A 27,188-nucleotide genomic window follows, 5' to 3' on the forward strand; every position below is an offset into this window, starting at 1 on the left:
AAGAACAGTTATGTGCTGAAACCACTTTCCAGCCTCCTGGGCGTGTATTCTTCAGCTATCCTGTCAGTCCCTCTCTTTCCTTAGATTGCAAGTTCTCTTTGTCAGAGTGTCTCTTCATTTTGTGCTTTTTGCTCAAAAAGCACTTTGTTAATTCAAATAAAAATAATGCAACTATAGCTTACCACAGAGCTGTACCGATTGATCACCGTGGCTGCTGCAAGATTTATTCTGGGCTTTTTCAGATGACAAGTCAGCCATCCAGTTCCTGCTGCTGACAGAATTGGATAAAATTTTCATAACCAGCTAATAAAAACACACCGCACACAGATCTAGAAATCAAAGCAATTAACTGTAAAACACGATACCAAAATTGGGCCTACCTCCTTCCCACTCTTCAGCAGCATCAAGAAGGCACAGTCTGGCAAGAAGAGAAAAATGGGGGTAGAAATGGGACTCTATTTCACTAGTTTCTTCTTCAGTACATCTGCATGGGAGGTTTCCTTTTTTTCTTAGCTGTTCAGTCTGGAAGAAGTCAGTGCAACTCCATGACTGATTCTTGGTGATTACGCTAGTAGAAGTGGCTGCTTGCCAGCGTATATCTAATACCTCATGGAGTGACAATGCCCTATTTCCAATTTCAGTTTCCTTTTCTGAAAATTGTAATCCTGAAAATATCCTAAAAGCAAGGCAAATACTAAAATATACCTGAGTCTATAATGTAAGCTGGTTTGAAATTCAGGATGACTATGGAAAAAATACCATTTTACATTAGGAAAGTACTTCTTACTGATGAGGTTTCTAGAATATTGTGCTCAACTCTGCAAAACTTCATCTTACTGATGAGGTTTCTAGAATATTGTGCTCAACTCTGCACAACTTAGAAATATTTTGAGAGTGTTTAGAGACACCAGATGAGTCAGAAGATGTCAGAGAGGAAAAAAAAAAGGCGAAAGAATTTGGTAAGTAATGATGACCCAAGTAGAAAGCAATAGGCTGCAGATGTCTGCAGGGTATAAACAGTGAGGATGAATAAAAATATTTAATGTAAGGGACAGAGATATCTAAGTGTAAGCTGAATAGCCAATAGAATAGCAGAATAGAGGCTAATACACTAAAGGAAGCAAAATGTAAGTCTTTAAAAATTAGATTTGGCAAAATGGTATGAAATGTGCTGTTGGAAGAAATGTAATATTGGCAGGGAATTTTTGCTAAGATCTGTTCTCAGTCTCTTAAAGTATAATCAAATGCAGAGCTCAGTTTGGATTCCTGTGTGTTGGTTTGAGTCTGCAAGTGTAGAATTTGGCCAGCTGGGTTACTGATCTATGTAGGTCTAGTTTTTGTAATCTTGTCTTTAGAAATACAAACACTTGTGCAAAAACGGGGAAGGTGTGCATTAACACTTACAGCAAAATCACCCCCACCCCCGTGTTTCTCCTATTACTGTCCCATGTTTCACTAAAGTTTTGGGTATTTTTGTGCTGAATTATATCCCTTAGACTAGGTACTATGTAGAAGTCAATGAACTGTCCAAATTTTTATAAACTTGACATAAGTTCTTATGTCTTTTCTGTGCTGACTACATACAATCATTAAAAATATGGCTTGAGAAAAGAGCTGTATCTGTTATTTTATGCAAGCTTGCCTTGTTTGCTTTCTCTTTTTCTGTCATTTATTTGATACTGATGCTGACGTAGCAGGGAAATTTCATTCAGCAACTTTAGAGCTACTTATAAAGAAGAGAAAAAAAGATAAATTTTTGTGACCCTTACCTGGGAGCAAGCTGAAGACTGAATTCCCAGCTGTTTCTGACATGGAGCTTTAGGGCAAAAAGAGAAAATGAAAGTCTTTGGTCACAGATCTTTTTTTCTGTCAGTAAACGTGGAACATTAGAAAGAAAAAGCTTTTGGTATGCCTCAGCTCACCCGAAATATAGGGACAAAGGTAAATATTTTCAATTAGATACAGTATTAAAAGACACAGGAATATTCTTGGCTCTATTAGGGGACAAAAAAACCCAATAACAAACTAAGGAACATTTGTGGATGGATTGTGTCACTGATACCTTATCCAGCCTGTGGAGTAGTCAGTTTAACATGCCAGTGAGAACATTGAGGTCCAGTGAATACTGACATGCAGGAAAAATATAAGACTGAAGTTTTTTGGAAGACCATATTCACAGACTGTTGGACTTTGCTGTTAACAACACTGACACCACATTTTTACTTCAATTTCCTAAAGAACTTGGGTACTTTTGATGTCCTTGTTTGTCAGTTCACTAATTAAACTGCATTCCTGTGCATTCAGGTGAGGCTATGTGGTCTCTGCTGCTGAGAGATTAGGCCTAGAAATTCTTCCAGCATTGAACCTTCTTTCAGTATTTGGTGGTTCTGCTGAGCTTCACGTTGCCAACAGAAGGGTAAAGGGCCCTGAGCAGCACAGCCAAGCAGTGAGGGATGAAGGAGCATAAGGGAGCACAGGGTTTGCTGTAGTGGAAGCTCATGGCCAGCCTGTGCAGCAAAGGGCTGTCTTCCCTGGAGAGTAGCCATTGTCCTCCAGGCAAACTCTGTTTGCAGTGCATGTTGGCTGTAGTGAAAGCTAGAGGTAGAGTTGGCTTATGAAGAAACATTAAATAAGAAGCACGTGTTGGTAATAAATGTAGGAGCATGGGTAATAACCTCTGTTCTTTGAGCTGTATGACTATAAAGTGTTAGACATCATTAGACTGAATAGCCATGCCAATGTTCTATGACAAAATACTGTGCATCCTACCAAACAAGATCTGAAGCTGTAAAAGTGTGGGTTGTCTAATGAGGGGTTGCAGACATGCAAATGCTTTGCATCTCGAGTTATTGTTTGAACCTGAGTTTTTGAGGCCTTACATGTAGCTAGGCCAATGTCTACATGAATCAATGAACAAGTCTTACAATTTTTCTACTGCTGATGGGATACAATGCAGACAAGTCAGACTAAGGAGGCACAGCAGACTGGCCCAGAAGTGAACTGGAACTGGGTCTGAACTACTCTGTCACCCTTGAAAGATGGCCTGTCATACTCAGAGCTGAGGCAGCTGTGGTGGGGCTGTGTATGTGATTTTGCAGTACAGCTTCCTGAATGCTTGTGTAATGGCTAACAATTTCCCACTGTATTGGATATCAGTAATCATCAGATCAAAGGAACTTAACTGGATAAATAAGAAGAGACTTTAAAATGCATCTTGGAGTCACTTTGTTTTGACTTTTAGCTCTGTTCTATTCTGAGACCTTACCTCTTTGTAGTTGGTGTTCATAGCAGATAAAGTGTTAGGCAAAAATGCAGGATCCAGCAAGTTCTCTGTTGAAGCCTGTCTGACCAAAATGCAGGGGAAAATATTATATGCAGCAGGAGGGTGTTTACTAGTTCTGTTTCAATTGGCCTGGGTTTTGGGGATTTTTTTGACCTGTAAAAGAAATGCAGGATTTTATTTCTGTTAAATGCAGAACAGGGATATCATTGAGCTGTATTAATACTAACTTCTTTCATCAAAGTACAGTTTAAGAGCTAAAAATGCAGAATTTCACTTAATGGTGCTTATTGAATTTAGTGAAAGACTCACAATGACTTCAACTGGTGAGTATGTGCCTTAATATTACGGGAAGTCAGGTAAGATACTTGGGTAAATGGATCTTCCAAACTGTCCAAATTCATCCAGGCAATCGGTGGGAGCTTTGCTTGTCATAGAATCTCAGAATCATAGAATAGTTAGGGTTGGAAAAGACCTTAAGATCATCCAGTTCCAACCCCCTGCCATGGGCAGGTACACCTCACACTAAACCATGTCACCCAAGGCTCTGTCCAACCTGGCCTTGAACACCACCAGGGATGGAGCATTCAAAACCTCCCTGGGCAACCCGTTCCAGTGCCTCACCACCCTTACAGGAAAGAACTTCCTCCTTATATCTAAACTTCCCCTGTTTGAGTTTTAACCCATTATCCCTTGTCCTATCGCTACAGTCCCTAATGAATAGTCCCTCCCCAGCATCCTTATAGGCCCCCTTCAGATACTGGAAGGCTGCTATGAGGTCTCCACGCAGCCTTCTCTTCTCCAGGCTGAACAGCCCCAACTTTCTCAGCCTATCCTCACACAGGAGGTGCTGCAGTCCCCTGATCATCCTCGTGACCCTCCTCTGGACTTGTTCCAACGGTTCCATGTCCTTTTTGTGTTGAGGACACCACAACTGCACACAATACACCAGGTGAGGTCTCACAAGAGAAGAGGGGCAGGGTCACCTCCTTTGACCTGCTGGTCATGCTCCTTTTGATGCAGCCCAGGATATGGTTGGCTTTCTGGGCTGCAAGCGCACACTGAAGCCGGCTCATGTTCATTTTCTCATCGACCAACACCCCCAAGTCCTTCTCCCCAGGGCTGCTCTGAATCTCTTCCCTGCCCAACCTGTAGCTGTGCCTGGGATTGCTCCGACCCAGGTGTAGGATGTCCTGCACATTAAAGGGAGTTGGGCTCCAAGGCATCCCTATTTGATAATTTAAAACCACAACTGCTACAGGTAGAACCTACCCATCAGTAAACTACAAAAATTTTTAAGTAACTGAAGCCAGGTATTTTGTTTTGTCTCCAAGGAATTTTTGTGCACATTTTCTGGTTTAAAGTCTGCCCTTTGTAAATAGGCATCCTGCTGGCATGTGGTACTTTTCAACTGTTACATCTTTTGAAGGATGTAGTAGAAGTGTCAAAAAACATGTTTTTAGTGAAAAGAATAATTTGTTTCTTGAAGCTGCTAAATCTTAATAAGCGAGTTGATCCACACCAAATGCTCCAACCCCTCCCCGTTTTAATTTTGTTGTACAAAGTAGCAGGAGTGATTGCCTTGAACTTGCATGGAATCTGACACTATAAACTTGAACATATGTATGGTCAGTAGTTTAGCTTTTCCATCCCTGTTTTATCAATATTTCTATTTTTTGCTGGATTGTATTCTCTTAGACACCTTGCTTCCACCAAACTGTAGAGCAGTGTCCTTTCCCCGCGTATGCAGTTTAGGGTCTATTTATAATTTATGGTCTCTGCTACTAAATGCTTTCCAGAAAAAGCTGTAGATTTTGTTCTTTTTCTCTTGCCCACTCTGTAGTGTCAGCTCTGATAAAAAAGTTTAGAGTGAAAGAAAATGTAAGCAGTCTTCTCCTTTTGTCTGATGGATATTAAAAATATTTTTTCAGATACACCTAGTATACCCAAAGCAATTATTTTTTCTCCTCCATAGATTAAATGTTTATGGTAACGGATCTCAAAATACTAATCTTAGAAATCCAGAAAGAAAATACACTAAATTTTAATGGTGTTCCAAAATACATAATTTATCATGAGGGAACCATTTTTTCCTCAGAGATAAAATAGTCTATATAATAAAACAATGATTCCCAGCCACTTGGGATGGACATTCACTGGGGCTGTCTTCTGGTTCTTCTTGCCATGCTGCCTCCAAACACCCCAAATTCTTGCCTGATACCTTCCCATGCCTGATGACTGCCACAGTTTCTTGAACATTTGCCATCAGAATCTCACCGCTTCTCACTTTCGGGCCCCTACCACACTGCTGTTACAAGATTTCTTGTGGATGCCCACTTCCCCCTCATCTCTCCCCTGCCGAGGCAGTGTGTCCCCCCCAACTCCCTTTTCTGTTGTCAATCTCAGCAGTGCCAGGGCAAACCTGGAACTGATAATTAGACACAGCTTGTTGAAGGACTTGGAGCATGGATGTGCTCAGGAAAGGCAAAATGATGTCACCAAAAGTTCAAAGTAAAAGGACATCACATCAGTTCCAGCTCATTAAACCCCTGTATTAGGAACTCTAGTCAGGAATTTAAGTGGCTTTATTTCTGTTTCTTCACTCTCATGCAGGGGTTAAATTCAAGTGGGAATGTGGTACAGAAAATTGAAGCTATGTCTGCGTAAGAGCTTCTCTAAAGGGACTTTGTGTGCTTAACTTTTTGCTTTTACATTACACTTTCTATTAATTTGCTTTACCTTTTCAGAAGGTCCTTGCCTATATTGAAGAGAAGTTTTCCTCAAAGGCAAAGTAATTCCGATTGTAATGGCTCCTTTGATAAGTACTGTTAGACATGAAATAGTAAAGCAAGCACTGAGAGGTAAGATCTGCTTCCTGAAAAAAAGGACGAGAGAAGATAGGCTTTTTGGGAAATTACAAAGCTGACCTTGCTTTTGTTTCTGACATGAAAGCATGTACTGATTTGAAGTTTAAGATATTAATGATGCAGTATTGTGAGGCTATGTCACAATTTAGTTAAAATCCACATGATTACAAGTGGAATTGTGTTTTAAACTATTTTGCTTTTCAGTTGCCTAAGTTCTTTAGCAGCTTTTGAGTAGGAAAATAGTCATAAATATATTGTGACTACAGAAAGAAGTCATAGGTCATCTTAGAGTTTAACAAAGCATTCTAGATTTATTTGTTTGGTCATCCAAGATATTTGGGTCTGAATATTTTTATTGATGATGAAGAAATTACTATTATCTGTTTACCAGAGACAAGTGGACACTTGTGACTTCTCTGTAACAGACTATGAAATGAAATAATGTAAAGAGATGCTTGAGGACAGGAGGCAGGACAGTTTCCTGGATAGGGAAATGGAAAGCAAGGTTGCTGATGAGTTTTACCCTTGGCTTTACTGCTGATTTACTTGAGCAGGAGCTCTTGACAGCCCATGTCATTGATCTGTGCCTCTGTTTGTCCCATCTGTAAGGTAAGAAAAATCAAAAAGGCCTGTTTTCTTTGTAAACGGAGTTTATATTTCTGACTGAAAGGTGGTTAAAAGAGCTAAACATTACGATTGTCAAGAAAGGAAGGTGCCATCGTTACAAAGGCAGGAATTTACATATATTTCCATTGCATGGCTATTCCAATTAAGGAATAATTCTCACGGTTCCTTCTGTTATATTTGTAATCTCAGAGTCCATTTTCTCCTAAATTCTCAGTCAGTTGAGATACCACTGGCAATTACAGCAGCTTACATTTGCTGAGATGTTTATTCAGAAGTGAAACAAATGACTTAAATGGCATGGTGCTAATTGTCTGAGATTTGGGCTTTATTTACAACAGACATGATTTCTTACATTCCTTTCATTATAGTATAAACTTGTCAGATGGAAAGATTGAAAGAACTCTTGTTTTGCTGTCAGGATAACTTTTGTCTATTGCCTGGATTGTAACAAGGCCTTTTTCCTTATGAAGACAGGCTGAGAAAGTTGGGGCTGTTCAGTCTGGAGAAGAGAAGGCTGCGTGGAGACCTTGTAGCAGCCTTCCAGTATCTGAAGGGGGCCTATAGGGATGCTGGGGATGGACTCTTCATTAGGGACTGTAGTGACAGGACAAGGGGTAACGGGTTAAAACTTAAACAGGGGAAGTTTAGATTGGATATAAGGAAGAAGTTCTTTACTGTGAAGGTGGTGAGGCACTGGAATGGGTTGCCCAGGGAGGTTGTGAATGCCCCATCCCTGGGGGTGTTCAGGGCCCGGTTGGACAGAGCCTTGGGTGACATGGTTTAGTGTGAGGTGTCCCTGCCCATGGCAGGGCTGTTGGAACTGGGTGATCTTAAGGTCCTTTCCACCCCTAACTATTCTATGATTCTATGATTCTGAGATTATTTTGGACTATTGGTGAAGAAGGGGGCTTTTCATCATATACTGAATTCTCATATTTGATTTCTGGCACAAGGAATTTGGTAAACCTACTATGTGAGCTTAAGAAGAGTTAAAAAGTACTTACTCCTCTGTAGCTGTGTACATGAAAGTGATTAGGCAGCCAGCAATTTATTTTCTTTATAGTATCAGTGGAAGTATGACATGTACTAATTAATTATCTATAAGCATATGAAGGCTTTAGTAAAGTTTTTAAAATATAATCTTCAGTATTAATGTATTTACATAACATTTCATACAAATATCCAGAGGGGTTTGTTCATAAACCAATCATAAAATACACAGAAAATATCACCAGCTTACCTTCAGCGTATCAAGCAGCATTTAAAAATGAAATTTCAGGCTTTTCATCCCCCTACTTTTCTCTGCTTCTGTCTTTATGATAGAAACTCACAGTAATAGGCCCTGCCATCTGCTTCTGTATATTTTGCATGAGTTCTAACATTTTGTTTTTAGAACCTGAATGATGAGTAAAATGTCAAGTCACCCAGAGAATAATCATAGGAATGACAACTCAAATGTCATCTCAGCTTGTCTGTACAAAAACTGGTTCACAGCAGGCCTGTCCTCTCACTCTGTGCAGATTGAGCAGGTACACTGTTGATATTAGCCAATAGGTTTTCACATACCACCGCATAGGTTACCAGAAGATCTCCTGTTGATTTTAATGAAAGTAATGTGGCCAAAATAAACAGTGGCGTCGCTTTCAAAATTTGTTCTGTAGAAGGTGAACTTCAGATTTCGTTTAAAGTTTTGTGTTATTTAGGTGTAATTTGATGTGTCGTCTTGTGACTGCTGGTTTGAATAAAATGCAGCCACCAGGCATGTCATTGAGGCAATAAGGAGGTAACTACACTAGCAAAACTAGATCCCAGCAAAGAAGTAAACTCTCATATTGCATTATGGACTTTTTGCAACCGTTTTCCCACCTTCCATTTGAAAGCCTGGGTTGGCAACTGTCTGGTCAGCCTTGTAGCTGCAGTATGCTAGGGAGGTGCAGTGAAAATAGTCTTCCAGGTTGTGTTTCTCTGGTTTCAGCTGCTCTTTGGTTTTCCATCACGCCGAAACTAGACTGGAGCTGGCAAGCTGAGAATGTGTTAAGTACAGGAGAAGACCTTCAGCTCAAAAAATGCTCACACTACTTAATTAGGAGGGCAAGAACCATGCAGCCCATTCATGCCACCTTGCTGTCAAGCTGCTCTCAGGATTCCTTCCAGTTGACAGTATCTATGGTTAACATTATCATATAGGCATATTATTTGCTTCCTACATTTTTAAGTGTGCAAAGATAAAAAATTACTTAATTCCCAGCAGCTCAAGGATGGTTTTCATAATCCTCTGTGGTTTCATACCTTTCATTAGAATAAGAAGTCTCCTGGGTGATCTTTGCACTCTCAGCCTGAGCAAAAGCCCTCATTACAGTGCTGCAAGATTTTTCTCGTAATATTTCCTTCAGAAGTCTCATACTTGTTTTCAGTTATCTCCATTCTGTGCTTCATTTTAGTCATTCCTTTAGAAAGTCATAGGACATTTTTCAGGCTTTCCAGTGAAAGATGATCTTTATGTTACCAGTACTGTGCTTTGAAACTGCTTGTACTCTTGTTGCTGGAGCTACAGTGAAGAAGATGACAGTGGGAAAGACAAGTTGCTTCCAGATCTGAGATAACCTTAAGAAATAGGAGGCAGAAAATGATGGTTCTTTCACAGATTTAGTTTTCTGATTAATATATATTTAATGAATATGCTTAGGCATAGCATTCTGGTTCACTGAAATACTGAACAAAGCAAGTACTACTGATGGCTCAGAATTGAAACCACTCATGTTTTATAAGCAAAATCCAAATTTGCAGTCCCCCAGGATAGGGACAAATGACTGTCCCATTGCATCAGATCAGCTCCCTCAAGCGCCAGCTTCCCAGAGCCAGCCCTAGCTACAAGCTTAGCGAGTTCTCTGAGGCCTCAGATACACGCTAGCAGAGGGCCAAAGAGCATCTGTATTCCTGTGCTGGTTGGTGCTGCAGTCTGCCAGCGGGGCCAGGTGAAAATGCTCAGGTCTGGAAAAGGAGTGGTGGGAAAATCAAGCACAGAACTGGAACATATGCACCAGCAGTGGTGTGTGGCCACATCTTCCTGGGAATGGAAACACCACTGGGTGTGCTGCCTTGGGCTTTTTCTGAGGTTAGTGCACAGGGGAGCCCCTGCTACGGTCACCCTTTGCCTGATGTGGTCACCATCATGTTGTAGGTATCTTATTATAAGGAAACAGGCAGATTAAGATAGTACTTTTATTACATCTGATACAGGTGAGCCCTGGTAAAGACCTCAAGAAGAGCTCATGTGCCCAGAAGTTTCTCTGATAAGGTGGATATTGCCTCTATCTGTAAAATGGGTGATTTTAAAGAACTGTAAGTTGACTGTACTATGCCTGGATCTAAAGCTGGGCTTGACTTCCATGCTAACATTTTGTTTTCATGGGCATTCCTGTTTAAAAAAAGAAAATTGTAGACAAATTATTCATATAATGAAATATCCAAAGAAACTCTTAAATTGCTGTCTCATATTTTTCAGAACACCAAATTGTCATTGAATTTCAGGAGTGGGGAACCTTCTAGACCTTTAAACCTCTGAAAATCTCCAGTGACTTTGTGCTTTTAAATATGTTCCCCTTTCTTAACATGCCTAGTTAGTAATTTCTGACAATAATAATACTTATGATCACTTCTTGTACAGTGATCGCTGTACTATAATGTATGTTGACTTTGAAAACTTTGGTGTATAATTCTTTTCTTTCGAAAGTACTGCATAACTATCTGCACAAGTGTGTCTTTTCGCTGTAGCTGGCCGTGCACTTCTGATGTGCTGTGTTCAGTGCCACAAATCTCCAGAGTCCAATGTGCTCATAAATTACCAGCCATCAAGTGCTCAGCTGAAGGCAGGTTGTCTGGAGAAAGGTGCACTCCAAGTCTCATTTTAGAGGATGCTTTTTGTGCATCCATTTTGGTTTTGCTTTGCAAAGTTTATTTTGCGTTGGAGAGGTAGGTTTCTTTGTTACATCTGGGAAACTGAACAGCAGCAGGGTGTAAGAGTTCAGGAGGTAATAACTCTTGCAAACAATATGTAAATCTTGGGAGTAACAAATCAAGAAGAGCGTATTGAGATCAGAGTTTTCTGACTCTTTACTTTGATGAATAATAGCTTTCTCCTTTCCTCCTGCATGCATGTTTGTACTAATCTGGTGCAAGTATACGTATGCTGACAGCCAGTGTGCTAAATGTGTGAGAAATGACTCAGAATTTGGGGAAATTTAGGATTAAGTTCTTTGATATGGAATAGGCTTCATCTAGCTTTCTGGATTTTTTAATTTTTTCATTGCCAGTGATTTTGAAACATAACTAAAATGCTATGTATGTACTTGACCTGAAATAAAAAAATACAGTTGTAGGTCATCCTACCTATTCATCCTAGTGAATGGGGCAGCAGCTGGAGGCACAAGAGATCTGAATTTCATTCCTGGCTGTATCCCAGGTTTACTGAGTCATCAGTGGAAGATCTTTTATCTGGAGTGTGCTTTTGTTTTCCCATTTCATGATTCAAAGAGTAAACCAATATTTAATAGCTGGTCACCTTTATGAGGAAAACAATGGAGTTTGCATGTAGTTTTTAAGCTTTAAACGGCAATGAAAGTATCTGTTGTCATATATATATGTCATATATAATGAGCTGTTTTAAAATAGCTAAAGCAATTGAAAGGACATTTACCTGTAAAAGTATCTATATTGTTATATTAAATTTGTGCCAGGTGTGTTTCCTACACATATGTTTATATGGTGGGTTGTTGTCTTTTTGGTTTGTTTTTTTTCAGGCCCTGCTTGACACTCAGAATCTTTTGAGAGCTCAAATTACAAATTTTACTTTCAACCTGGGATTTTCAGGGAAATTTTATCACACAGGTAAGACTGAAATACTAAAATAGCTTTGGGTTTGATGGTGTTTTTTGTAATATGAGGAAAACAGAGTTTAAGGGTATGAGTAGAGAGAAGCATTTCCTTCATAATAGGTGTATGTGTATGTATGAGACAAAAAGTAATGGTATATTGGAAAAAAAAAAAAAGGGGTCTGAGCATGACGTGAGTGGTATGCAATAAGGGGTAGATACTGTCCTCTGTTCAGCTGTAACAGTTAACAACAGATCTGACCAGAGTGTGCCTGATCGTATTTGGGATAAGCATTCATTGTTTCGGATTAATAGTCACTCATCACAATGTTGATTTCTTTGCTCTCAGAGTTGTTGTGGTTGCTCTCAGAGCTTCAACATGTTGTACCTTACTTGCAGCCAGCAATTGCTGTTTTAATGTTTATTGGCTTTGGGGCCTGAGCTAAAGTTTTTGTTTCGCTGTACTTTATGGTAATGACTTGTAATACAATTGATCATGACGCTGGCATGCTTTCTCAGTGTGGTGGTCACCTCTATATTTTGGGAAGCATATAATGGGAATTTTTAGCAATTACACATCTTTTTTTTTCCTCCTTGGGGGGTCAGCCTACAAAGGAGACATTCCCTCACACCCTGCCAGGCTATTTACAGCAGCATTTGAGAATTCTAAAGGTTTTGGATATCCTTTGGATGCCTTTTGAAGCCTGCCTGATGCTTTTGCTGGGAATAAGCATGTTGTCACAAATACAGCATGTGTTTTACCCACGGCCATACCACCTTGAGAACGCTCTGTTTCATCTGATCTCAAAAGTTAAGCAGGGTTGGGCTTGGGTCTTGTCTAAGATTAAAAGATGATATGAGAGGACCACCACGAGATTTTTTTGCCAAGACTGGACAGTCATGAGTGGCAAGGTGTGTGGGATCATATGAGCAAGCACCTGGGCCAGTGGGCCCCTCCAGTGCTTTGGAATTTCTCCTCTGAACAAGTGTGAAATCTAGAAAAATTAGCAGAACAGTCAGACAAGGTGTGCTGTTGTCCTGGCAGTACCAGAGAGGGACAAATGACCACAATGTGCTGGGGCTTGGCCTGCGCCTACAGAGCCTCTCTGGAAAAGAGAGGGAAGAAGAAGGAGTGAGCAAGCAGCTGTGTGGTTCTGAGTTTCCAACTGGGTTTAAACCACTTCAGAGGTATTATCTTTTCCTTTTTTTTCCTTTTTCAGGGACTGAGGAAGAAGATGAAGGTGATGACCTGCTGTTGAGATCTGCGGATGAGTTTTGGTGGTTTCCCCATATGTGGAGTCACATGCAGCCTCACCTCTTCCACAATGAGTCGTCACTGGTGGAGCAGATGATCCTCAACAAAAAATTTGCCTTAGTGAGTTGTGGTTTTGTATTTTATATTGAATTTAGGTATTCAGAAAACATTCCTATTTTGTTAGAAAAATCAATCTTTGTAGAATTTGTTTTAATCTCAGTGAATCGAAAAAAAATTATGATAGAATGCTTTTTGCAGTCTGTTTTGTGCTATGAAAATTCTGTTTCTCTACAGTTTGGATTTCTTTCTCAAGTAAAGTTTAGGGTTTTTTTTTATTACTTTATGAAAAATTTTGAATGGAAACATTCTTTCAGAATGAAGAATTAATATGGTCATATCTTGGAAAGTCAATATAGACAAAAATTTTATTTTATATTTTTCTGAAATAAGCCATTGTTTAGATTAGAAAATATCCACTTTTATGCAGGAAAAAACACTCCATCAAAACATGTCAAATGACTTTATGGAAATACTGCATGTTAGGGTTAACATGCCATGTTATGACATATGTGCCGTATTTTCAAAGATGCTCTTTTGTGGTGATGCAGGATAAGATCTTACATATTCCTGTTGGATCAACTTTATAAGAACCTGTTTTGAAAAGCATTGCCTTTACTAATAATTTATTCACAGAAAAAAAAAAGTATTAGTGAGAATATAGGAAAATAAAACCGTACCTTTAGGTCTGAGGATGCTAAAGAAACAGACTTACCTTTAGGTCTGAGGATGCTAGAGAAACAGTCTTACCTTTTCTTTCATGCATTAAAACCAAACCAGACTGCCGTACACAATACTACATATTATTTGCCTGAGGAAATTGTCATATGTAAAGAAATTAAGAAGTGTTGTATCAGAATATCTCAGCAAACATAACTTGTTTGCTGAAATATGTCTACTGTTCCATCACGCTAATTTGGCTTTTCACTTTTCAAAATGCACTGGCTGCTCTTCACATGGCAGGTCATGACTTTGTTCCTTGAAAGAGCAAGGGGATTTGAAATACCGGAACAAAATAAAGTGTGCTTATGGTCACATGTCAGTGGATGTAGGGTGAAGGCATAGACATAGAAAATCAAGCACTTAAAATTTGTATTTGAAACTTTGCTTTAAGTAAGGTGTATGTTTTCTTTCAACCGAAGAGTACTATAAACTGTAGTTGTACTGAGAACAGGCCACCTCAATTTTAATGTTATCTTTAAAGAAAGTATTGCAGTAGAAGTTATAAAAATTTAAGATTTAACAATTCTGTGTTTAAAATTCCCTTTTGTCTATGATTCTGTGTACTGTTGCAAGCTCCACTGGAAATTCAGTTATTTCTTGTAGTTCTAGTGTGACCTAAGACATCTTCTGAGATTAGTCTACACGATGTAAGCATTAAAGTATATTATTAGGATAATTCATATTCAGCCCTGTTTTAGGTAATGTCATAATTTTTTTTTCTTCACCACTCTCAATGTTCTTAATACTTACATTAAATGCTTTTCATGCCTGAAGATATATATAGACATATAGACATGAAGCTATTCATTATGTTTCATTTACTTAAAGCATTTAAATTAATAACAAAGATAAGTATCATGCTTTTTTGAAAGAGGCTAAAATTGTGTATGCCTCATGTATTATCAGACTGAATGTGTATGAAATGCTTAACTTGGGAAAAGCAGTCACTAAAGAGTAACAGAGACAATAATACATTCAAGATCATAGGCTCATAATTAGAATGGAAGATTACAATATGCAGTAATAAATATGTAATTAAAAAATGTGAGGGAAAACCCCTTAAAAAACAGATTTTTTTTCTCGCTACATGAAGAAGATTAAATGGGACATTAGAAAACACAATTCCTTACATGTTCTGTAAAGATTTTTCTTTCTAATGTTTATGCATGCTTAAGTGAAGTAGAAAAGATAAAAGAAAGAATTGAGACAACCTGTGGTGGAATAAAGTGGTGTAAAGCTGTGTAACTGATGGCATATCCATTCTTTATCTCCATATGCAGTAAAACCAATAGGCCAGATCTTACTCCTTCCTACTTTGACAGATTACACATAGTGTGCCCCAGCTGTAGACCAGCAGATGATGTGCTCCCTGGGTGCAGCAGGGTCACTGATGGGTGTTGAGATACAAAAAAGTTAGAGTTCTCAACTGTGATTAAACCATATCTGTCTGTTGGACACACCATTACACTAGGTTCCAAGTAGCCCTTTAATGAGGAAAAAGTAGCCTTCTTCCCTTGCAGGTTTCACATCTTTAAAGTCTGACTTCCCATGTTACTCCAGAGCAGAAGCAAATGCCTCTTTGTGAGTTTGTTTTATTTTGAGCTGTCAGTAAAGTTGTCATATTTAAATTACAACAGGTATGTCTGATATCGTATCCTGACTATTTAAGCTTTTAAGTCCTGTGCATTAGGTTTCCTGCAGTAGTCCTTCTCCAGAAAAGGTGAAGAAAGGTGATTTTACTAAAGGTCATGCACCCATTCTTCTTTGAGATAAGACTTAGAGTTTTTCATATTCCTTAATAACTAGTTTATACAAAGGAATAGACCTGAGTATCAACCAACTCTTACCTTTGTGCGCAAAGAAAGTATGAGGGAAGAGGGAACAGAGAAAGTATGATTAGAAAATACAGTGAAGATGACCAGACAAATACAATCCATATAAAAAACTCTTACACAGAATTAAGAGATTGTGCAAAGGCAGGTTTCCTAAATCATTGCAATGCAACATCTGCATTGCAACATCTGTATTGCAATGCAACAGACTGCGAACTAGCTGAAGGAGAGAAGCCAGAGAGTTTTAGTCTATGGGGCTGAGTCTAGTTGGAGGCCTGTAACTAGTGGAGTGCCTCAAGGGTCAGTACTGGGACCGGTATTATTTAATATATTCATCAACGATTTAGATGAGGGAATTGAGTGTACTATCAGCAAGTTTGCTGATGACACTAAGCTGGGAGGAGTGGCTGACATGCCAGAAGGCTGTGCTGCCATCCAGCGAGACCTGGACAGGCTGGAGAGTTGGGCAGGGGATAACTTGATGAAATATAACAAGGGAAAGTGTAGAGTCCTGCATCTGGGCAGGAACAACCCCAGGTTCCAGTATAGGTTGGGGAACGACCTGTTAGAGAGCAGTGTAGGGGAGAGGGACCTGGGGGTCCTAGTGGACGACAGGATGACCATGAGCCAACACTGTGCCCTTGTGGCTAAGAAGGCCAATGGCATCCTGGGGTGTATTAGAAGGGGGGTGGTTAGTAGGTCGAGAGAGGTCCTCCTTCCCCTCTACTGTGCCCTGGTGAGACCCCATCTGGAATATTGTGTCCAGTTCTGGGCCCCTCAGTTCAAGAAGGACAGGGAGCTGCTGGAGAGAGTCCAGCGCAGGGCAACAAAGATGATTAAGGGAGTGGAGCATCTCCCTTATGAGGAAAGACTGAGGGAGCTGGGTCTCTGTAGTTTGGAGAAGAGGAGACTGAGGGGTGACCTTATTAGTGTCTATAAATATATAAAGGGGGAGTGTCACGAGGATGGAGCCAGGCTCTACTCAGTGGCAAACAATGATAGGACAAGGGGTAATGGGTACAAACTGGAACACAAGAGGTTCCACTTAAACTTGAGAAGAAACTTCTTCTCAGTGAGGGTGAGGGAACACTGGAACAGGCTGCCCAGGGAGGTTGTGGAGTCTCCTTCCCTGGAGACATTCAAAACTGGCCTGGACACATTCTTGTGTAACCTTATCTAGGTGTTCCTGCTCTGGCAGGGGGATTGGACTAGATGATCTTTCGAGGTCCCTTCCAATCTCTAGCATACTGTGATACTGTGATCTTACGGACAGTGTATTCTGCAAATTAGACTATCAAAGAAATATCTGCTATATACTGTTCTTTTGAAAAGCAACCTGAAAGAAAGGAGACAAGGTGTTGAAATTCATTAGAGTATATTGGAAACCAGAAACTGGAAAGAAAATACACTGAATGTCAAGAAAATGTAATAGTAGCAAGGTCTGTATGTAAACAAGATGGGTGCAGGAGTGTGAAAGATAGTGTACTACAAAAGGGGTTGCCTGCCTACAGCATCTGCCTGTTATCCTCAGAATTTTACAAGTGGTTATATTTTCTCCTTTTTTAAAATGGCACTAACATGGGTAAGCTGGTTTGAATATGGTTTTATGTTTTGAGTGGACTAGAGAGGAAATGCAGTGACTTTCTATGAAATTAAGCTAACAATGCAAGTAATTGTGTAATGGAAATCACACTTTTGTAAGTGTAACTGCCAGATGCCACCTGTTGTGTTGAATATGTGCCAGTAATTTTCTCTCTGAATTCTTTTTAGTTTGTGAGTAAATTCCTTGCAAAAACTTGAAGGAGTGCTGCTTTCTGTTTAATATAGATTGAGGAAATCAGCATAAACTACATCTATATCACTTTTCCTTACATACTTAAAAATATTTGTTAAAAAGGCTTTTGTATTCAAATCCTGTGTTTCATCTTACCATGCTGCCTTCCATCTCCCTTATATACCAGCATATTTTGATATCACCATTATTTGCATTTCAGACCTTGATCTCTCACAAACAAAGGATTCAAGGAATGCTATAACATGAAGTTCCTTAAATTTTTTAAATCAGTGATTGTTCTGCTATGTTTTAGGAACATGGTATTCCAACTGATTTGGGCTATGCAGTGGCTCCACACCATTCTGGAGTCTACCCAGTACATGTTCAACTCTATGATGCCTGGAAAAAGGTCTGGAATATCAGAGTTACCAGCACAGAAGAATACCCACACCTAAAGCCTGCACGATATAGGCGAGGCTTCATCCACAAAAATATCATGGTGAGTTGTATTTATGATGTTCATATTACCACCACTCTACCATTTTATGAAGAACTTGTTTCTAAGTGGACAAGCATGGTATCCTGAAAGTTCACGTCATAAGAGGCACATATTGCTGTGCATAAGTGGCAAGATACATTTCACAGTATCTTGTTGATTAAAATCAGTCTGTTGTTGATGATGTTACTGCTGATGAGGTGGCCTCCAGGCATCCCACTGTTAACAGTAAACAGGCTGCTAACTGTTCTGATCTTACTGTTAATACATGTTCAGACATCTCGAGGAAATAGTCAACTTTCCATCTTTTAACAAAATACTATGGGTTGGATTTCTAGCAGGTTTTAAATTTGCATAGTACCATTAACTGCAAAAGAGTTTTGTAAGTTTGTGCTATCTAAGAACCTTGATTTTGGTGCAGAAGTACTTTTTTCTTGCATTGAACATTGTACAGTTGTCCTTGTTTTGCTTCCTGCCGTGCAGAAATATGAACTGTGCTTTGCAGTGTGGCTTAACCTCACAGCTATCCTTTGGGCCCAGGCATTCAGTCTGGATGCAGGGCAAACACTGAGAAGGCTGAAGGAAAGCCGGCAGACATGCACCACACCCCTCTCCAGGCTATGAAGCTGCCTTGCTGAGGTAGCCACAAGTCAAGTCACACAATTCTTCTGTATTTGTACTGACCGTTGTTCATTGACAGAAACATTTGCCAAAAGGGGTTGTGCACAACTCTGGAAGGTGCTATGCCAATACCATCTGGTCACCAGGGCATAGGCTATTTCTGATTCACATATTGTCATTCTTGTCTGAGAAGTGTTTCAAAACAACTTTCCAAAATACTGGACGGTGTGTTCTTGAGTGACTTTCTTTTGGAGTCAGAGGGGAAAGGGATGAATGGGAAAGATCCTAGTGTGTATACTGTGTTACACCTCTGCCTGCACCAAGCAGTTTTGGAGGGTCAAGTATCTTAGTGCAAGACTGCCACTTGGCTTATAACGGAATTGTGGTCTTGTCCTCCCTCAAGTTACCAGGGATACCTCTTTTCTAAGCAAGCAGTTTTGGAGGGTCAAGTATCTTAGTGCAAGACTGCCACTTGGCTTATAACAGAATTGTGGTCTTGTCCTCAAGTTACCAGGGATACCTCTTTTCTAAGCAAAACAATAATATTCAATTTTTGGATGAAGCAAACTAACATGACCTCCAGACAGCCAGGAAAAAAATTGACATATATAGATTTGAGTTACAGCAATAGCTGCACGTAAAACAGTGGGTTTGTGGATATGCTCAGAGTTGTGAAGCATTTGAAGACAACTGATGGACTCGGAATGCCCCAAAATATCTTTTATAAGTTTTTTGTAAAAACATGTAATTTGAAGACTCACAATGAGATTTAACACAAGGAAACCAGGACAAAAAATCAATTTCTAAGCACAGCCATATATAAAACCACCTGGTTTGGGAATCTGAAGCTTCCAGTTCTCCAGGGCAAATGCATTAATACTTTACATCTTCAGGCTTATAGTGATGAATATATTCAGTATAAATTCAGTAAAACTGTTGTGTAAGATTTCCCAGAGCATTTCACATTCAGTACAGCTTCATTCTCCGTCTCTGTGAAGAATTGTTCTCATACTTCATCAGCGAAATCCAAGGGTTTTAAAGTATTTACAAGTTTATAGCAAATGTACAAATTCCATCCATTTTGTAACAATGCAGAATTCATGATCTATGGTCACAGTATACTGTACATCACAAAAATGTTGAGAAATTAAACTACAAGAAATAAAAGAATATCTACAAAACCACAGTCTATGTCAAGTAAGGGATTTTTATACTTTAAAAAATTAAGCTATAATATAATGAATGTCTTAAATTGGACTAGAATATTTGAGACCAATCCCAGGTTGATAATTATACATGAACAGCAATACTTAGCTGTTGATTTTCTATGAAAAATAGACATAATTGAAGTAGTCTTCAGCAAATTATTATCTGAAGTTGATAGAGTATATTTTTTAATTCTGCTGGAAAACCTACGTGCATTTATCAGCTCTTCCTATTGAAAAGACTTGTTGTTTGCATACTTTAAAAAATATTTTAGTTTATGTTACTTTATATTGCAGCTGGCCTTACAAAACTTAGCACAGCTGAATGAGAAGCACATTTATTATGTGAGCATTACCTGCAAAATTCATCATGTGTCACTGTAGAATTATTATGGGTGGTAATGCCAAAGCCAAAAAACAAAAAGAAAACAAACCCAACAAAACGAAAAAAAAAAGCCCACCAAACCCCAACAACAAAACACCAATACAATATGGACTGATAATAGTTCGTAATAGTTCAGATTATGTTTCAGATTATTTTAAGATTTTGGAAATCTTTGATGACCAGACTTCAAATACTTGGTTTTAGAATGAGGTGTTACAGACAAAATAGCTTTAGGAGGTTGCTGAATTGCAACTTACTAATTGATCTCCAGTTTCAAACAAAACGTGATGAATTTTTGGACATTATGATTTCACTGATAATAAAATGTTATTTCTTTCAGTAGGTGCTATTTATTGATCTGCCAGTGTATTCAACTAGATCATGATCAACTTCTGGCAAAGCTGTGATGACAAATCTACGCAACAGTTATCACAAAGGAACAATTTCAGTCATATGTTACTTATATGGCATTTATAATCATATTAAAAGTATAAATATTTTTGTTTTATGACTTCACCTTGACTCCCCACCCCTCCATCTTCACCCTCCCCCCCACCCCATAAATTCAGGTGCTTCCTAGGCAAACCTGTGGCTTATTCACCCACACAATTTTCTATAAAGAGTATCCTGGAGGCCCAAAGGAACTAGACAAAAGTATTCAAGGAGGAGAGTTGTTCTTCACAGTGGTTCTCAATCCAGTAAGTACAGTGTAATTTTTTAAATGTTTTTTAAAAAATAATGAAAGGAGAAATTACTGAATGCGTCAAGGCTAATCTGCTGGGTCTCCCAAATAGTAATGATTTGTTGCAGTGAGGTCTTCTGCTTTTTCAGTTAATTAACTTCAGGTCTAATTTTATATGTATTCTGTCAGTTGTACAAGGATGATTTCTACTTTTCTTGACTTTTTTGTCAGTAATGCAGTAGTAGCAGCAGCCATTCATGTTGCTCTCTACTTTTGAATAAAATAAGAACCCTGAGATAAGAATTCAAGTGTTAAGGACTGACATTACTATGAGATGAGCACCTCAGGTGAAGTTCGTTCTCTTTTTCTGCCAAATTTATATTCAGAAATGTTGGAAACACTCATTTGAGAAAGTTGCAAGCAAGGAGTGCATGTGGTTAATTGTTTTGAGAATTTCAAGTGCTGATTCAGAATAGTTTCAAAAAAAGGATGCAAATAAATGGACCACACAGTTAATATATCTAATTAACCTTGCATTTGTCTTTAATAGAAGAATAAACAACAAACGAGGCTATGAAACTATAGAATTACTGATAGAAGAGAACTGTATGGTACTCCAAAATGGCACGGGATTAGGTCCATGGCATCAAAACTGTCCTTTAAGACAGGCTTTTAGGGGATGTTTTCATCTGAAGTCCAAATGAAACATATAAATAAATTTACCCATTTTATACAAATGTAATCACTAGGATTCCATATCACTAGGAATACCAAAGGCAACAAAAAATATTTCCACTGAAATCCTTTGGAATAATATCTTAAATATTTTTGTGCCCTTTTTTAATCTTTCATAATTTAGTGGAAGTGCAAAGGAGAAAAAGCTTCTGTCAGCTACTTCAGCATTTTATGTACAGTTCTATTTTTCCAGCATCAGCTTCTTTCAGACTATAGTTTTGGTTCTTTTGAGAGCAGTTACTGTGGTTTGTTTGCCTTTTTCATGTTCACATAGCAAAATTAGGAAATAAAACTTCCCTTCCTCAACAAACGTTGTCTGCCTTCTAGAGGATGTCAGTAGTCCCAGTCCGAACTTCAGTGATAGATACCAATTCAGGCACAAAATGTTAACAGAGGGGAGACCTGGAAAATTCCTTGAATGGAGGGTATTGGTACCATAATAGTTTTGGCAATATATGGATTTTAACTAACAGCTTAACAAATGGCACTTTAGAGGAAGACATAGGGTAACATTTTGAGTCAATTCCAACTGTATTCCGTATTGAAACACAGCCACAACTTAGCCAAAAAGTGTTTTACCATTTTACACAGTAGCGAGAAAGCAAAATTTAATATGGTTGGTCAAGGCATAAGCCTTTCAAATTGAAAGAATTGGGTGGGGGAGGGAAAGACAAGATAAGCAGTGAAACAGTCATAGTTGTTGGTTAATAAGTTTGATCATGCCTGCCTAACACTTCTGAATGTGAGTGCAGTAATGTATTTTTATATATTACAATCAGGTCTTTGATTTGTGCATTGCAGTGTAGATGGTATGATCACCTAATTCTGAGAACTGTGATATCCCAAAAACACTGCAGGCTAAAAGAATAGATGTTAAATGCACTGTTTTCTAAAAACAACTGTAAATGAATATGAGGCAAATATTTCCCAAGACAAATTGTTGTAATCCTTTTAAGGAATGCCTTTGAAAAGATGATGTATCTGGTTTTAATATCTGCTTATAAACAGGTTCTAATGTTCTAAGCATCAGCCTGGCACATAACCAATTTCAAGATTGGGTTTACATCTTTGTGGGGATTTTTTTAAGCGTTACATACGTATTTATACCATTATGTGAAAGTCAGAATTGGGCAAAGATTTATGCATTAAAATGAAAACTGAAGTAGCTTTAGGAATTTATCTAATTATGAAGTAGCATTTTTGGACTTGATAAGCTTTTCTGTGTTTTCATTAAAATAGCTGGGATATCTTAATGTGAAACACACAACTTTTCAGAGGATACAAAAATTTTGTTATGAGGCAATTCCTAAACATTATTTTTCATTGATGCAAAGCTAAGAAGAAGAAACATTACCTGGGAATGATTACAATGTCAGCTAAGTAATATTCTCAACTATAACTTCATAGATATTTAGTTTCCCAAAATGGATAATACATAGGTATATCAATGTCCCTTATTCTTTAAGACGTTGACACACTGTGGAAGGAATAGAGTTGAAAATAATGCAGAGAGTTGTATAATAAAGTTGTGGAAATCCATGATACAATTTCATCTAGAATGCTCCATAAACTCAATCTTACATGCAAAACTGAAAGCATTTGACTGAACAGGACTATGAAGGACTCGGAAAGACTCCAATCTGAAGAGAAATCAAAATGATCAAGATTGAGTATATTTGAAATGAGACAAAAAATAGAAACAGCTTTGAAATTTCATGAAGAACCTACAGTAAATTTTGGTTAGCTGTCTCGAAACAGAAAACCAGAGGATAGCCAGTTAAATGAGGATGAGCATTTTAATGAGAATTATGTCAAGATCTTCTTTCAAGGTAATGTTTTTGACACCAAGAACTTATGAAAATTTGAAATACAGTATTGAATTTGGTTGGATTTTCTAGCCTGTGGTAGTTGATAAGACAGGGATTCCATATAGACTTATGCTTTATTTAACCTTGAAAGCAGGGAAGACTTTCAGAGGGCTTTTTTTCACACCTCTCCCAGCAGTAGAGTATCCTGTACTATTTTCTTACATATCTCTGATGCCATCTGCTTCTGTATGCAGCATGCTGCACTAGATAAACAAGCTAAACACAGGACAGGTCTACTAGTTTTATTTTGTTTTAATGTGGAAAACTTGCTATTTTTCTAAGTGTAAAGTTTCAGTAATAAAATTAGTGAAGAAGATCAACAATATGAAATCTCATCTGCTTTCTACCAGTTCTTTAGATTTTATTCCTAAAGTTTATTCCAGTTTGTTAATCTGTGTGATTTAGTTCTCAAATGATGATATTGAAGGTATATTTTGATTCTAAAATCCAGGTAACCTAGTATACCAAATTTTTCTTCATATAAGTATGTAATTTGAGAGATGTGGTCTAAAACAATGTTGTATGTTGCTTCTTTTCCAGTAGCATCAGTTAAGGTGTCTCAGTTTAACTTTGTAGAAAGCACATATAACCCAGTCCTAAAATATGCTTTGAACTATTGAAGATACAGATCAGGAGCTTTGCTGTCTTACAAGGTCAATGTATAAAGGAAAGCAACAGTTCATGAAAGCATTCTATACTTTTTCTGCCCCCAAGCAAAACAAACAGAACAGAATATAGTAATTGCATTTCGCACACTTCTTTACAAAGTACTATGTGTCTACAAATCTAAAGAAAAGGGAAAATGCCCTGTGAAGAGGAGCTTGGTGAAAGCCTTCAAATGGTGATAGCCCAACAATGAAACTAATGTGTAGCCAGCTGTGTGTTCTCCATATGATTACAGCAGTACTGATCGAGAGGGAAGACTGTTAATGTTTTAGGCCCTGTCTCTGATTGATCTTAAAATAATTGTAATCTTTGTATGCATTTAGTCCTAAGTAGTATTTTCCTCTAATTTTTACCTCTCCCAAGTTACAGTGAGTAGAGCAGCTATTAAACTAATTGATTTGGAGCAAGGGGGGGTGCAATTATCTCCTTTAGCACTAAAAAATTAGAGGATTTATGTGAGCATCAGCAGGACTTAACTGTATCTTTATGTGACCCTGAACAAGATGAATAGTCAGTGCTAGTTCAAATCAGCAGGCTTGGTACACCTCATGGGTGGGTGAGTGAGAAAGGCAACAGTTGCATAGAATCATAGAATGGTGAGGGTTGGAAAGGACTTGAAGATCATCAGGTTCCACACCCCCTGCCATGGGCAGGGGCACCTTTCAGGAGACCGTGTTGCCCAAGGCTCTGTCCAGCCTGGCCTTGCACACTGCCAGGGATGGAGCAACCTGTTCCAGTACCTTACTACCCTCACAGTAAAGATCTTCTTCCATATATCTAACCTGAACTTCCCCTGTTTAAGTTTAAACCCATTACCCCTTGTCCTGTTGCTACAGTCCCTGATGAAGAGTCCCTCTCTGGCATCCCTGTAGGCCCCCTTCAGATACTGGAAGGCTGCTATGAAGTCTCCATGCAGCTTCTCTTCTCCAGGCTGAACAGCCCCAACTTTCTTAGCTTGTCTTCATATGGGAGGTGCTCCAGCCCCCTGTCATCTCATTCTTGTCCACTTGTGCCCATTTTGGGAACTCTTGAGAATTCCAGCAATAGTTTAGGGAGTTACTGTGAATTGGGGCAGGGGAGGAATTCTGTTTTGCCTACCATTTTTGTTGACTGCAAAATACAAGTATTCCTTGCCTTCCTAGCAGTCCTACAAAAATCACTCAGAGTCTGCTATTTTGTGGGTAGAATTGACAAAATACAAAAAAATCCTAAATAAGCAGGCAGCAGGGAAAGGCTGTGGAACAGACAGGATTACCTGTCTCATTAGAGGTGATCCTTGTAACAGTGTACAACAAATGCATTGGAACTCTGGGCAGTAAGAAAACTTTACCTTTCTAGGATACCATGATTATTCTTCTCCCCTGGAAAGTCTTGTACAAGTGATTTACAGCTGTTAGTGAAGCAAGTCTCTTGGACAGTACTGCCAAAATGGGTAATGAATAATTTACAGAGAAAGGCAAAAAAGTTTTTGCAGCAGCTGCAAATAAACTCGGGTTTCCTGTCAGATTAATAATTCAGAACTGCACTGAATAGGCAATTTTGTTTCTTCTTCTACGTCTTCCCTGGCTATATATATAGTGAAATTGTAAACACTGCTATGTAAATCAAATTCATCTAGTTGGCTTGCTGTCTTTGGGCAAGTGGGCAGATCCATGCCAGCTGTGAAGCCAGCAGGACAGCCTGGCAAGTTGCAAGGTGGGGTTGCAAGCTGGAATCACACTGGTGGAATTGAACACAATTTTTCTGGAAACCTAAAGGTCTAAAAGGAATATCTTTCAACTATAGATAGACTTCCAACTGTAGATAGAGCACAGACTGCAATCTGATTCATTATTCTATCACTTTGTTAGTGTAATGGAGCAAAACCAGCTGTTACCGAGTCTCTGTATACCTGAAACAAAACTGTTCAGAGTAACACAGAGACAGTATCAGAACTGCAGAGTGTACACAATGCCAAATTAATTGGAATATAGGCATTCTGAGAGTTAGATGTACTTTTGTGGCCTGTAAACATTTGTTCAGTAGCTACAATATCAGCAATATACTAAATTGATAATGCATCTGGTTCTAGTGCCTAGCAGAGATCATCCTAATTATTTGTCAGACATAATTTAACTTCATTTTAAAGTGTTGTGCTTAACTTTGTTGAGTTGGGAGGCCTCAGTATTGCTTTTTTAATGTTGTTGCACAGATTGGAGGGTGACACAGTGCTCATGACAAAAGTACCTTGGTGACTGGTTTAATAACATAAATTTATTTGATTTCAGTTGCCTGCAGCAGATTCATATGTAGTTAAAAAAAGAAAGATGTGCCCAGTACACAAGAAGTGTTTATTACCATTTTTTCTTATACCAACTTTTATAGCTCCAGATTTAAAATGCCAAAATAATACTAAATCTGTTTAACAGCATCAGTGTTATTTCAAGTCTCAGTCTTCCCTTGCCTTTCCTGATGCCTGCCAAAGAAAGTAGAGCTGCCTTCTGAAAAGGGAGTCCTCTCTGCTCTTGGGTCACAGTCTGAACCCAACAGCTTAATTCAGTGGTCTCCAAAGTGGGAGAATAATACATGTTGGAGCTTCAGTGTTACAAGTATATAACTTATAAATAAATATACATACCTTGGGCATGCATGCTCAGATAATTTTTACAGATAAGTGTATGCCCTCAAAAAAGTTTGGAGACCAGTGGCTTAGTGGACTACTGTTCTATGGGCTTGTCACTGTTCTAGAGGTTTTTGTGCTTAATTTGTTTCACTCTTCTGTAGACATCACCACTTCTTTCTGGCATTATTACTGTAACTGAAACCAAATCAGAAGTCTTCCTGATGCAGTATGCCATTCAGGAGGTATAAACAGAAAAAGAACATGAAGAATAATAATAGTGGGGTATAAGTGCAGTCTGTTCATCTGCAAAATGTTTGTGTGAAATGGAATTTAAACATGGAGCAAGGTACATTTTGCTTATCAGGACATGTGGAAGGGAGTGGGAATACTTGCAGGTTGCCCAGCACAAAGATATCCACTCTGTTATTTTCCATCAGAGCAGTTAGTCTTGCCTACCATAAATCACTCCTGTTCCAACATAGGGAAACTTTATAATTTGACCTTCTAGACCATCACAGGGAACCTGGTAAGAAGAAGGACAGGGTGGGGGGGAGTATTTACCACTATCCTTGAATGGTTTCTCTCGTCCCTGTGTTTCCAAAAAATAGAGACCACTTGACTTGAGGGGGAAGAAACCAGAAA

At 38.7% G+C, this 27,188-nt stretch overlaps 1 protein-coding gene across 2 annotated transcripts in view; it reads left to right on the top strand.

The window, feature by feature from the left end:
- The window catches only part of LOC134161233 (bifunctional heparan sulfate N-deacetylase/N-sulfotransferase 3), a 64,675-nt gene that overhangs the window by 14,105 nt on the left and 23,382 nt on the right, over nucleotides 1–27,188 (top strand). Inside the window, exons 3-6 of one of the 2 annotated variants that reach the window (XM_062613900.1) lie at nucleotides 11,574–11,661; nucleotides 12,866–13,020; nucleotides 17,600–17,785; nucleotides 20,563–20,691. In XM_062613900.1, coding sequence (XP_062469884.1) covers nucleotides 11,574–11,661; nucleotides 12,866–13,020; nucleotides 17,600–17,785; nucleotides 20,563–20,691 — 558 coding nt within the window. The remainder of the gene's footprint in view (nucleotides 1–11,573; nucleotides 11,662–12,865; nucleotides 13,021–17,599; nucleotides 17,786–20,562; nucleotides 20,692–27,188) is intronic. The other variant, XM_062613901.1, reaches the window with a different exon arrangement.

The sequence above is a fragment of the Pezoporus occidentalis genome, unplaced genomic scaffold, assembly GCF_034315485.1.
Source record: "Pezoporus occidentalis ecotype Australia unplaced genomic scaffold, CSIRO_AGI_Poc_V1 ctg170, whole genome shotgun sequence".
In the NCBI taxonomy this organism is placed as follows: Eukaryota; Metazoa; Chordata; class Aves; order Psittaciformes; family Psittacidae; genus Pezoporus; species Pezoporus occidentalis.